The sequence below is a fragment of the Momordica charantia genome (assembly GCF_013281855.1).
Source record: "Momordica charantia cultivar OHB3-1 chromosome 6 unlocalized genomic scaffold, Mcharantia_2.0 BLBB01000006.1, whole genome shotgun sequence".
NCBI classification, from domain to species: Eukaryota; Viridiplantae; Streptophyta; class Magnoliopsida; order Cucurbitales; family Cucurbitaceae; genus Momordica; species Momordica charantia.
Window position 1 is genome coordinate 30,006,680 of NW_028275164.1, and position 13,589 is coordinate 30,020,268.

A 13,589-nucleotide genomic window follows, 5' to 3' on the forward strand; every position below is an offset into this window, starting at 1 on the left:
AAGCTAGTACAGACCAAAATATTAGGAACCATGGATACCAAACATTCAGTTTCAGGAAAAAGGAACGGATGATAGTTGAACATATGGATTGGATTGACTAACAAAATGGCAACTATATTCAACGATAATAAAAGAAAATCAAACTTTACAACCATATATGAAAAACATTGTGTATAAAACTGGTACCCAAACAGATGTAACCCATCCATATTTTTAGTTTCTTTTTTCATAGCCAATAACGCGGCCGGCATCGACTCTGTGAAAAACCAGCTTCTAGAAGCAGCATAACCTAAAGTTTGATTAGGTCGAGAATGCAGGGCCTTCACGCTGCAGCTCCTATCAAGTTCATAAATTTCCCTGCTCAACATTTCAATAATTACAATAAATTAATTGAATTTATCTATACTTTTTTCTTTTTTCATATTAATGAGTGTCCAAATTAACTGGTACACACCCACTAATCTTATGACAAAACTACTTGATCTTACCAAGTTTGACTTGTGAGAAAAATCGTAAAATATTTAATCATAAGTGGCCACCATAGTTTGAACCCATTTTTTAGGTGATTTAAATGGTCTAAAAGTTCAATCATACTGCTTTTGATGTAATAATAAGTTCAATGGTGAAATTTTAATTCTAATTTTATTAATGACTACAACTTATTCATACTTTTATGGTAAAATTATTTTGGTTATTGCTTGTCATTATTCATTATTCATATAATCCCACAAGCTAACCACCAAATCCTACAACCTTTTGCATCAAGAAACTCAAAGGATACTTAATATTCTAGATGGTCAGCTAGCTTTCATGGTTTGAGCCCGCAAACTCAAAGGTGGATTGGATTCAAAGGCATCTTAGTACATTTGACTACTAGGTTAACTTATAATGGTTGTCCATTCGAGGTTTTTTCTTGAACTTTTCAGTGTAGGGAAGGTACCTATAGCACATGTTCTCACCTCAATGATATTATTCTTGATTCTCATCCTAAAGGAGGGAGTTCATCGATTTAGTTTAGCCTTTTTTTTTCCTAAAAACAAATGGGACGCCAGAAACTAACTCTGGACTAAGTTCAGATAGATTTACAAATAAAGAATATAAGAAGAAATGAAATTTAATGGACTAATTAAATTCAGATAGAATTACAAAGAAAGAATATAGGAAGAAATGAATTTCATGAACCGACAATACTCGACCAACCTCACAGATCAAAATTGTTTAATTGCTTGCAGATGGAATGTCAGTGACCTTTCCTACAGCAACTGTCTTCCCTACAAACAAAAATAAAGCAGATATAGCTACCAGATTGTAATAATATAAGATTAGCCTCGATGCTTTAATTAAAATAGGTAAAACTTGTATTTATCACCTTCAGTACGAAGTGTAAATCTTCCAAGCTGAGGAACATCAGAAAACTTCTCAATGCAGATCAAGTTATTGACCTGCAATGTAAATATTCTAATGCTAATCATTATCCACAGGACTTGTATAACTAGTTCCACACTAGCCAATCAATATAGGATTATGCCATGTCCAGTGCTCAAAAGATTCTTACCGACATTCTGATAGCAACCAGAAAGTGGAGGAGAAACCATAACCAATACAAAATGTGAACTTCTGATTGAGATATCAGAAAGGAAAATCAAAAGGTCACAAGCACTCTAGTGGCTCCAATTCTAAAAAATTAGTACTCAAAATATGTTCTCTCTCAACCTGTTCACATACCACTTCACTAACAAACCCTTTTGCTAGTGACTAGAATATCTCTACTATCCTAAAAATATTTCTCATATGTATCCTAATAGTATTCCTAACAAATTCCAAAGATGAAAAATAGTCCAACCATACCATTTGGCTTACATTATCTATTAAAAAAAAATCATCATTTCTATTTAAAATATCTCAGGTGCTCTTTTATGAGAACATCTTCAAAATTCCAGAATAACTTTATCGAGGAAAAGTTTTCTCAAAAATATGTGGACATTCAAAAAAGTTCAGTCAGGGTAGGGTAAGACGTTTCAAGCCTTATCTTGAAATATATTAAATGCTCGCTAAGAAATCAAACCTGGACGCGACACAAAATAACTGCACCATTCTTCACAAAGAGAACTTTCTTTTTCATAGGTTTCCTAGTCTTTGGATCAATCTGATGTAGCAGCTCTATGATCTCACATTCTTCGACAACAGCATGAATGTGAAGTACGGCCTTATATCCAGCTGTAAATATTGCCTAAAAGCAGTAGTATGACTTAGTTTACAATTTTGCATCACTAAAGGGGAAAAAACATAACTAAGAAATTTGAATCATAAGCTCCAGGAAGAGAAAGAAGGTGAATAACAAGTTCAAATTCTTCACTCACATTATCCAGCAGCTCAAGAATCTGCAACTGTGCAATAAACTCAGAAACAGCAGGTATTGGATTTGCTGCAAATTTTTTGGGGAATGAGGGTGCATTTAGTGGAAGAAACATGCAACAAAATATTATAGAAGATTGTATAGTTCATAACAAAGGAATTACAAAGAAAAAGACAGTAACATAGTAATCGACAACAAGGTAGGAGGATCAAACAGTAATATAGTAGGATATTCGTAAAGAGTGGGAACTAGGGTTTTAGGATTTGCATGTCTATCCCCAGAATCAAACGCAATACGCATGAGATCTACAAATGAGTCGAATGACCGCTTTTGAAATATTACTAATTGTTAATGAATAAAGAGCTCCTAATGGATACCAAAGCATGCAACTTTTGATATTAAGACAGGAATTTCATTAAAGACAAGAAACTAGAAGGAAAAGATAATTGGAGACATCAATTACAAGACATGTTTCTAGTGCTCGTGGTCAAAACTGACTGTTGGTTAAAAAGGTGGGTATATTGGAGGCAGCAAGACAAGTAATGTTGCAGCCCCAGTTGAAGATCCCCAACAGTTGCCTTCTCAAGGTGGCAATTGAGATGTCTAATCATAACCTGTCGGCTTCACCCATTTTGGGATTCTTCAATATCATTTTAATATTTTAAGTGGCGCGGGAAGCACGGGAAGTGTCAGAGTTGATCCTTTTGCTCTCCGATTGTTCCATCTTTTGTGATAGAAGGGATTGTCGTGTTTCGTCCCCTAACCCTTCTAGGGGCTTCTCGTCCAGTTCCTTCTTCAACCTTTTATGTTCCCCTTCTCTTCCCTCGACGTCCCCAGCGTTTACCACGTTGTGGAAAGTGAGGATCCCAAAGAAGATAAAAATTTTCGTGTGGCAGGTCTTACTTGAGAAAGTAAACACCATGGATTGTATTCAAAAGAGCTCGGCCGCTTGCTTGGGGCCGCATTGGTGTGTTCATTGTAAGCAGGATTCCGAGGATCTTGATCATATCTTATGGCAGTGCCAATATTCCCAGAGAATTTGGGGTCGGTTCTTTGAGTTGGTTGGTATTTCTTGGGCTTGTCACAGAGAGTGGGGTTCGATGGTGGAGGAATTGCTTATGTCCTCTCCTTTCCGTGAGAACGGGAGTTTCCTTTGGCAGGCGGATTTCTTTGGGATCATGTAGGGGATTTGGTTGGAGAGAAACAATAGAATTTTTAGGGGGGTGGAAAGAGAGTGGGAGTCTGTTTGGGTACTCATAAGGTTTAATGTTTCTTTATTGGGGTCTGTTCCGAATTTGTTTTGTAACTATCAGTTAGGTCCTATTCTTTTGGATTGGAGGCCCTTTCTTTAGTTTGGTTTCCCTCTTTGGGGCTTTGTTTTTGTATGCCGTTTTGTTTTCATTATTCTCAATGAAAAGTTTGGTTTTTTATCAAAAAAATATATATATATTTTAAAGTGGCGCTTCCTTTCTCATCTACTGAAACAACGTATGGTTTCTTAGAATATGTCCTGGGCCAATGTCGAGCATCAGTTTAGAATTGAAACAGCTTTATAAATGGGTGTTAAGCTTAACCATTAAACTGAGCTTCTCAAGAATAGCAAATTCCTCTAAGTGTTATAATAGTCCCAAAACTCCTTTACGATGTAACACGATGGAATGTAATTCACTGTCAAATATGTCCAAGAATATCTTCCCATTATAGGATGTTTAAGTTGTTAAGCTCTAGATTCATAAAAATGGGATAATTAATTTGCATACAGATAACAATTACTTTATCATGATTGATCATCATAAATCTTGATTTGATGAAGCAGAAAGGATCAATCATTATATACCTCAACCATGTTACTCAAAACGACGAAGAAACACCTAGAAAAGACAGAACCATACCAATGCTTGACAATACAAACCCAGACATTATGTCTTCTTCCTCAATTCCAGATATTCTAACACGGAGATTTTCACCCGGTCCAGCACGCTTAACTTTATTTTCATCACACATAACAGTTGTAACTTTCACCTGAGTCTGGACATACATTAAAATCTCAGTTACCATTGTAAGACAAAAAGCAGCAAATTGAAGAAACAGTGCACAAAGAGTGAAATGCATACATATAAGCTCTGCAATAATTACCTTATTTGGCATTACCCATAAGGAATCACCCTCACGCACAGAGCCAGATTCAACTTTACCCATAACAGTTGTTCCCATGTCCTTGAATTTGTCAATGATAGGCATCCTACAAGTTGGATATCAATTATTTGCATTAACGTATCAGGACAACACCTATAGAAGGTAGTAAGACATTTACAAATGCGCCAAAAAAAACATTTAATTGAGGTGAGTTCAGGTGCATACTTTTTTACAAGCTTGATTTCGTGTTCTGGTCTAGGTAAAATTTGGATTTTTTTTGGTTGATTTTAATGCAATTTATTGGTTGGTTAGCGAAAAATTATCTCATTTAGTTTTGAACAAGTATTAATTTCACCACATAATCAAATTAAAGGTTCAAAACTTCAATCCATGAATTTAAAAGTTAAATTGACTTAATGAAAAAATGAGTTGGGTATAAAAGGACATTAAATTTCCCAAAATAATATTTGGAGGAGAAATCAAATATATAGTGATATTTTAATATAAGCATCATATTTTAATTTGGAAGTTTTAAGGCACTCCAAATTACACGATTGCAAGAAATCTCGACAGAACAAAAAAAAACTTTAACTAATTGATTCTTTCATTTACAGGACAAGCAAGGTGAAACAGAGCACAGGAACTGTATCAAGTCAAAAATAGGAAACTTAAATAACAGGATGTCACAAATATGCAGCAAGAGTTATAGATAAAGGTGGATGTCCATACCTAAATGGATCTTTTGGATTTCTTGGAGGACCTTCAACCGTATCAAGGATTTCAAACAAGCATGGACCATTCCACCATGGACATACTTTCTTATCCACTCTTGTTTTCATATTAATACCATGAAGACCAGATATTGGTAGAAATTGGACATCTGCAGATTGAAACAATTATGGGAACAGATAATTAATATACATGTCCTATCTCAAAATTCAATATTGACATGTAAGAAAAGTAACAAAGAGTCCCTGTTATGTCAACAAGTTCAATCACGCCACAAATTGAAAACATACCATAAATGAGCTATGCATGTGACTTTGGCGTCCAGTAAAAGTTACTCTATTTCGGTCACAACAATCATGAATGCAGCAAAGGAACACGTGGAGACAAAATACAGGCTTCCGATTTTAATAACCACAGAAACATTGATTTGTAAAATCAAGTTAAACACCTTCCATCTAACTCAATCAATTACTCAAAAATTAATGAAATTTTACTTTTAAAAATAAAAATAAGAAAATACCAAAACAAATCATAAATACATCTTATAAAGAATCATGACCTCAAAAACCATTGCAAGAAAAAGAAAGCTGCAAAGAGAAGCAAAAAGAAAAACCGATAGACTGAATCACAGACAACATTTCTGTAAATGGGATAACCTTACGGTACCTTTCTTTACATTGTAACCAGATGCCTTCAAAAAGGGTGCCATCTTAGACTCAATCTCATCATACCTGTAGACAACTCTCACCATAATTAGTGACCAAACCAGACGATAAAATAAGGGGGAAAGGGAAGGGAGATTAAAAATACCTTTCTTTAGACCATTTAACTGTGGGTTCATCCATTTTATTCACTACAACAAGTAGCTTAGCAACACCTAATGTTTTTGCCAGCAAAACATGCTCACGAGTCTGTCCACCTCTCTCATATCCAGTTTCAAATTCTCCTTTCCTAGCAGAAATTACCTTCGAACATAGAAATTCAAAGCAAATGAGACAAGCAGAGAGATAAAAACACAGTGAAAGCAAAGTGACAAAATACCATGGTGCAGAAAACTTGCAGGCCAGGGGAGAAGATAACTCACCAGCACCCCTATATCAGCTTGAGATGCCCCACTGATCATATTTGGCACATAACTTTTGTGACCCTGAATCAGGACAGGAAAATTAAAAACTGAAAAATCCCCCACCATAAATCACAGATTATACATAATTAAGCATACAAAGGAACATCAAATGCAAAGAGATGATAGGACAGGAAAGAAAGCATATGTGCTGTCGTTGAACAGTAATTACTATTTTCCATTCCTCTCAAAAATGCTTGGAAATCAATGCAATTCAAAGAACAGCCACCTGCCTGCAGTTGGTGAAAACTAAAAAAGATTCAAGACTAATTCCTCCTACGGTCGGTCATGAAAACAATGAATCTAGAGAACAATGCAGCAAAATTATGAAATCTTTTACATCCTATATCCTCTGTAGCAACAAAAACTGCATCCTGGACGGCATTGGTCTTTTAATCAGTCAGAAAAGGAACATTAATCATATGGGAAAACAAAATCCATTGAGTTGCTCACACCCAATCCAAACATTAATCAAAATTTGAACATGATGGGAAAGCTAATTTAACGATTTCTTAAAGTTGTAAAAGCATTGTTCAACTAAACTATAAAACCATGAGGCTAATCCCTTGCATCAAACTGACACATAAAAATGAAGATAGTACCGACAGATGAATAAAGAAATATACAAAATCATCCATTCAGCATTCACTTTATAACTGTACCTGATCAACACATTAAGCATTCTATGAACAAAATATGTTTCTAATGACATTTACTAGCATTATGGAACTATACCAAACATCAACATACCGGAGCATCCAAAATTGTAAACCTTGTGGTCTCAGTTTCAAAATGTGCTCTTCCCACTTCAACAGTTTTCCCCTACAATCAGGGGTACAAAATTAACTAATGATGTAATAACATGATAATTTCCAGCCATAAGTATTCATCTAAAAACTTGTAAAGAAAATAAAATAGTGGCATTCAGCCATGAGAGATATATTAAGGACAAGAATGTATGGAATAGATTACATATTTAAGATTTCAATTGTCACACATTACTTCATCATTATGACTCAACGAAAAAAAACATTCAATGAGATGATCACAAATCATACCTTGACTCTCTCTTCTTCATTTGTGTCCATGATATATGCCATGTACCTGGCGTAGATATATTTTAGATCAACTAAGAAATAAGAATAGAAGAAATAATGTAGTGTTTCATATTGCAAATTGGAACTATAACAATTTAAATAGAAATAACTGTCTGAATAGACACCACAAGAAATAAAGTTCACCTAGAACCATGAATATATATCTAAATAAAGGAATTTGAACTAAATTTCCCTTATAAATAAGGGAATAATAATAGCATGAAAATGGCAATAATAAGAGCTGCAAGATATTTATGGGTTGTGTTCAGATTGCTAGATTGTTCAGAAGGATTTCAATGTAGTTATGGCTTGTCTAGTGAAAGAACTTTAGGTGGTTTTCTTAGTAAAAGTATGAAAAAGTTTTCCTAGTTCCACACTGATGAATAAAATAGAGAGTTTTAGACCTAGTCATTAAAGAACAAAGATTATGGTTCCAGAATTTTTTTTATATAAGAAACCAAGCTTGAAAGAATGAAAAAATATATGGGGGCAAAAAAAAACACCACGACAAGGGGCTCCAATCTTAAGAATAATGTCTAACTGATAATTATTAAAAAACTTAGAACCCGACCCCCACAAAGAAGTATTAAATCTAATAAGCTCCCAAACATACTCACTCGATCTCTCCATCCCTAAAAAATATTTCTCACAAGCCAAATGTCCCACAAAATAGCAAAGAAATAAGCTTACCAAAAAAGTCTTCCCCTTCCCAAAAGAGGGACAACGACGAGGGGCTCCAATCTTAAGAATAATGCCTAACTGATAATTATAAAAAAAACTTAGAACTTGACCCCCACGAAGTATTAAATCTAATAAGCTCCCAAACATACTTGCTCGATCTCTCCGTGCCTAAAAAATATTTCTCACAAGCCAAATGCCCCACAAAATAGCAAAGAAACAAGCTTACCAAAAAAATCTTCCCCTTCCCAAAAGAGGGACAATAATACATCCTTCCACCACCGTCCGACAATCCCTATTATGAGGTGAAGACACCCCAACAAACTTAAAAAAAAACGATCCCAAATATCCCATGGGATCCCACGCAAATTGACAGGACCATATAACTTGGTTAGGATCAATCGAGACAGCTCCGGAAAGCACACAACACTGCGATCCCAAAAAGAAGGAAAAATGAATATGATCCAAGGTATTGACTTTTCCCTGTAAAACCTGTTTAATGTTTCTTAGAATTTTGACCTTTCAAATAGAAGAAAACAATGAGGCCAGAGGGGGGCTAGAAAGGGAACTCAACAAATGTAAAAATGAGCTACAAGAAGACCCCTGGAAGAGCTAGGGGACCAGACCCAAATCCCCCCCCCCCCAAAGGAGAACTCAACCTATGGAGAAAAGGGCTACAAGAAATTCCCAGGAAGGGCCAGGCGACCAAACCTAAAAATCCTTACCCTCCCCCAACTTGGCTGAAAAGTAAACTAACTTGCCTGAAAGGAGACTTGAATTCAAATTTCTTCCCACTCTAAGCATCTTACAAAAGCGGAAAAAACACCTAAACAGCACTTGTGACATAAATAAATGGGTTGCTCCTTTAAAAACAAAAGGAGATAGGGGAGAGAGGATCCTATACACAGCAAATGATAAACAAAGGTTGATCTAATTAATGGAGTTGAATGGCAGAACTTGGATTCTGGTTGGAGTTCATGGTTAGAAATAACTTCTGATGAAGAGGAAATCAAAGGTGTACTTACAATTTAGAGACTCCCAAATCCCTGATGGTTTCAGTGCAAAATTATTGAAGAAGTTGGAACATCATTGAACCCGATTTGTTTAAGGTGTTCCATAATTTTTTTTTTTTTTTTGTGAAAGAAACAATTTTATTGATGTGTGAAATTACAAAAGCTCAAGAAGGATTACATAAGACACTTCCAATTTGTCAAGAGGGAAGAATAGCTATAGTGGTGGAAAATAGGAGAAGTTTACACCAAGTGAGTGTTCCATAAGTTTTTTGAGAAAGGAATTCTGAATACGCAGACAAATGCTTGCAAGTGGGAGATTTTAGGCCATTAGCCTAGTGACTTGTCTATACAAGGTTATTGGAAAGGTTTTGGTAGAAAGACTTCGTAAAGTCCTCCCCTCACCATCATAGACAAGTCTCAAATGGCCTTTACTGAAAGGAGACAAATTTTTTTTTAGAATGAGAAAAGATTTCATTAATGTAATGAAATGGTAAAAATGTACAAAAGGGTATAACATCCCAAACCAAAAGATTGAAAGGAGACAAACTGTAGATGCTATTCTTTTTTAACTAGATAGATCATTTTTAACTACTCTCCATGATATTCATGTTAATTGGAAGGGATTTTTTTAACCGCCGTTAGCCTTTTGCAAATTTCATTACACTAATGAAATTTTTTCCACAAAAAAATATAGAAACAACGAAGCCTGAACATGCATGATTCAGTGACCAGCCAACTAAAGTTAAATTGAAGAATTGAAGTATTAATATGAAAATAGATTTGAGTTCGCATCAAAATATTCACAGTTAAAATCAGAATGCAAATCTTACCAGCTTTCTCTGCTTTTATCCTTTGCTTCTTTTTCGTACTTCTGTATTGTACGCTCATCAACCTGATTGCTAAGGAAAAGTATCTGACCTCCAATTGTAGACTTACCAGCATCTATCAATTTTAATTAAAATAAATATTTTACATGAAATGGAGAAAAAATAACCATATAAAATAATTACAAGACAAAGTATTGAAAGGAGATCTTTTAAATATAAACAGTATGCAAACAAAGTGATAAGCAAACTAAATTCTATAAGCATCCTAATTACCAAGAACTTCTAAAGTAAATGGGCCTCATTGTGCTAAACTCTGACGAGTGACCAAATGAATAAACCCAATTTTCTATACATTCACAATGGAACAAAGGCTGATACATGCAAGACAAAGTATAACTACAAGACAAAAGTTATTTTACATGAAATGGAGAAAAAATAACCATATAAAATAATTACAAGACAAAGTATTGAAAGGAGATCTTTTAAATATAAACAGTATGCAAACAAAGTGATAAGCAAACTAAATTATATAAGCATCCTAATTACCAAGAACTTCTAAAGTAAATGGGCCTCATTGTGCTAAACTCTGACGAGTGACCAAATGAATAAACCCAATTTTCTATACATTCACAATGGAACAAAGGCTGATACATGCAAGCCTGCAAAATAGTTTACTAACCAACATGACCAATGAACACAACATTCAAGTGTCTTTTGCGATCCAACTCCAAATCCTCTTCGTCTTCATTTTCAGGCAAAGAAATTTCCTTCTCCTTAGCAGGTATGTTCTCCCTCACTGTAAAAGGAACCCAATGGTTCAGTCACACTGTATGGGAAAAATAAATTGAACAGCTTAAACGAATGAATGTATCTCGCCAGGCAATTAATAGAGCATGCAACTCACCGCTGAAAATAAAACAGAAAGATCATTCATCATTACCTTGTTCTTCAACCTGGATAGCTTGGGTTGGTTGGGGATGGTCCTCTGTCCTCAAATCTAAAATTATCCACATCAAAGTCCTCGTAAGATGTTATTTGTGGCTGTGTTATCTTATCAGAAATATCGATATAATTTAAAGCAGCATATTTACACATATCAGCAAACAGTCTATCAATCATAAAAACAAGATTCTAGAAATTCAAACCTGCCCCTACAAGATTTATGAGGTCAAAATTTTGAATTATATATTCATATATATTTGAAACAACACAAGTGCAGCAATTCTCACGATAATAACCTAAATGCATATGAAATAATCCACAACTTCAGACATTGAACGAGCCAAAATAAATCAATAAGTCCTTTAAAAATCCTTAGCCAAAATAAATCAACTTCAGAAATTTTTTTTTTTAAATTATAATAAAATCCTTACATAATCTAGGAAACACTTTGGTATCTGATACAGTAAGATTTCATTGAAAACAAAATAAACATAACACAATTAAATAATACTTAAAAATGAACCTTCCATTTGAAAGTTTTAGATTCAATATTGGCAACAACACCTCGTATATCATTACAATAGCTTTATTAAATTGACCAACCTTCTTCCATGTTGTCCGACTTCACAATTTCTTCCATCTTTACATCTGAATTAGGAACTCCATTACTATCTTCTGTAAAATTGATAACAAAGGCACAGCCAAAAAGAAAATACATTGTTAAGCAAAGAGAAAACCACGTAGGGTCATATATGGCAATAGTTCAAAAATTATCAACAATAATAATCTATAAAATTTACTGTACCCGGTGGATCAAGTTCTAATGCACGAATGTCCTCCTCGATATCTATCAATTTCAGAAATGCAAAGTTATAACACCAACAAATCTCATAAACCATATACATTAATTGTAAGATACTATTTGGAGTAGGAAGAAGAGGAGGAAAAGGCAGCGCAACTTTTGGAAACTCCCGTCAATACAAAACTTAAGTTATATCATGATTGGTATGTCAGGACTCAACCGAGACCAGGTAAAAGAATTGTGATAAACCGAGATTCCGGTTATTTCTATTCAATAGTTATATCGAATTTTAAGTGCTTCACCCTTGAACAAAAGAGAGCAGTGTACTCCCCGCACAAATAAGGAGCAAAATCTTGAGTAATGATAACCATAACATAAATTAATAAACTCTACAAATTCCACGGTAAGTTAATAGAGCGGGAAAAGAAATCAACGATATTGAAGAATGAAGAACTGAATGCAACACCTAGGCCAAACTAACCAACCTCTATCGGGTTGCTAAAGTTCCAAAAGATTGCTAGTTGACGAGAGTGATTGGTAGCATCAAGAAAGAAGAGAAGCACAACAATGGAGAGAAACGATATTCTAAAATTCAACAGCAGAAAAGATTTAGGAGAGAAACGAAGATTCAGAACACATTTTGAAAGAAGAAAATCGAAAAAGGTAAAAATGCTCCCATTTCTGTTTGCAGATTGATTTATCTTCCTGATAGCCGGCAAGTAGATTAATCACCTGAGGACCCCGGAATCGACATGGTGTAGAAGAGCTTCGTTCGTCAATAATGGCTTCGGATTTTGAATTTTTCTTCAGTCGTGGCACGCCTGTTGTGGACCGATCTAGAAGGAAAGCCGCTGGAAAGCGGAAGCGGAAGCGGCAGCGATGAGACAGATCTAGAAGACGAATGGAACAAAAACACTGCGGGGGAGAGTGGAGATTGAGGGTTTGAAAGGGATGAGCGGCTGCGCTGAGAGACGAAATGGAAACAAAAACCCTAAAAAAGGTGAAAGGAGGGCGCGCGTGAGCTGAACACTCCTACATGAAATCTGCAGAGGGGAACGGGATGACGCTGGGTTTGTCATTCAGATGCTAGTATCTGATTTGATTCGGTTCTCGCTGCTCTTTACCTTGTTGAACCCGGTTTATCTGAACCTTTCGGACCGATTCGAGTCGCATTTACCAACGGAGGGCTTTGACCATCAAGCCGTCACAAATTGTTAATCCAAACTAATGAATGAGAAAGAAATCTAATTGTTCAATCATCTGCACCTTATGATTATTTATTTATAAAAAATAAAATAGAAGTATCAATATTTATAGATTCTAACTCAAGACTAATTGGCAATTTGGTAAATTTTTGGATTAGATAATTATTTGAATTTGTTGACCTGGATACCATATCAATGTTCATGGGTTCATCCTCAAAAAAAAAATATTGAAGAATATCTCAGATATATCATAAACCTTTGTTAGGTCCATTATCTGATTCCTAACAAAAAAAAATGGTAAGAAAACGAAAAAATATATTTCAAGTGTCAATTTACAAATAGAACATAAATCTTACTACGAAGGATAAACACGAGGCTTATTGTGACAAATTGTAGTCACTCTTGGCTGCAAGTGTTTATCGTGAGCTCAAATCGATAACGGTAATTAACATATTGGTATTTGTCAATCAGAGTTTTGTAGCTTTGTAAGGCTCTCTACAACATCGACTAACCTATACAACCAGTTGATCGATTTTGGCTAAAACTGATGCAAGATCAAGTCTTACACTAGACTGAAAGAAACAACCATCCTTATATGTAAAAATAGAGAAAAATATTTTTTTAAAAAAAAGCTAAAAACTTCGTGAGACCAAAAGGAAAGTGAAGCTTCATTAAACACTT

At 34.9% G+C, this 13,589-nt stretch overlaps 1 protein-coding gene across 4 annotated transcripts; it reads right to left on the reverse strand.

Annotated features, from left to right (window-relative positions):
• Positions 1-69: 69 nt before the first annotated feature.
• On the reverse strand, positions 70-12,761 carry LOC111023498 (Translation elongation factor EF1A/initiation factor IF2gamma family protein). 4 transcript variants are annotated; one of them, XM_088125337.1, is made up of 20 exons: positions 12,436-12,760; positions 12,189-12,288; positions 11,707-11,748; positions 11,505-11,576; positions 10,900-10,956; positions 10,639-10,755; positions 9,963-10,074; positions 7,403-7,448; positions 7,095-7,166; positions 6,306-6,368; positions 6,032-6,186; positions 5,888-5,952; positions 5,222-5,372; positions 4,493-4,598; positions 4,249-4,384; positions 2,361-2,425; positions 2,066-2,230; positions 1,370-1,442; positions 1,201-1,271; positions 70-357 (listed from the first exon to the last, which is right to left on the reverse strand). In XM_088125337.1, the coding sequence occupies exons 4-19, from the start codon at positions 11,539-11,541 to the stop codon at positions 1,219-1,221; spliced, it is 1,473 nt and encodes a 490-aa protein (XP_087981463.1). In that variant the 5' UTR covers positions 11,542-11,576; positions 11,707-11,748; positions 12,189-12,288; positions 12,436-12,760; the 3' UTR covers positions 70-357; positions 1,201-1,218. The 4 variants fall into 4 exon arrangements, 3 of the variants coding, with proteins under 3 accessions (XP_087981463.1, XP_022156657.1, XP_022156651.1); XM_022300965.2 differs by lacking the exon at positions 12,189-12,288 and having other exon boundaries at positions 70-336; XM_022300959.2 differs by lacking the exon at positions 12,189-12,288.
• Positions 12,762-13,589: the final 828 nt, after the last annotated feature.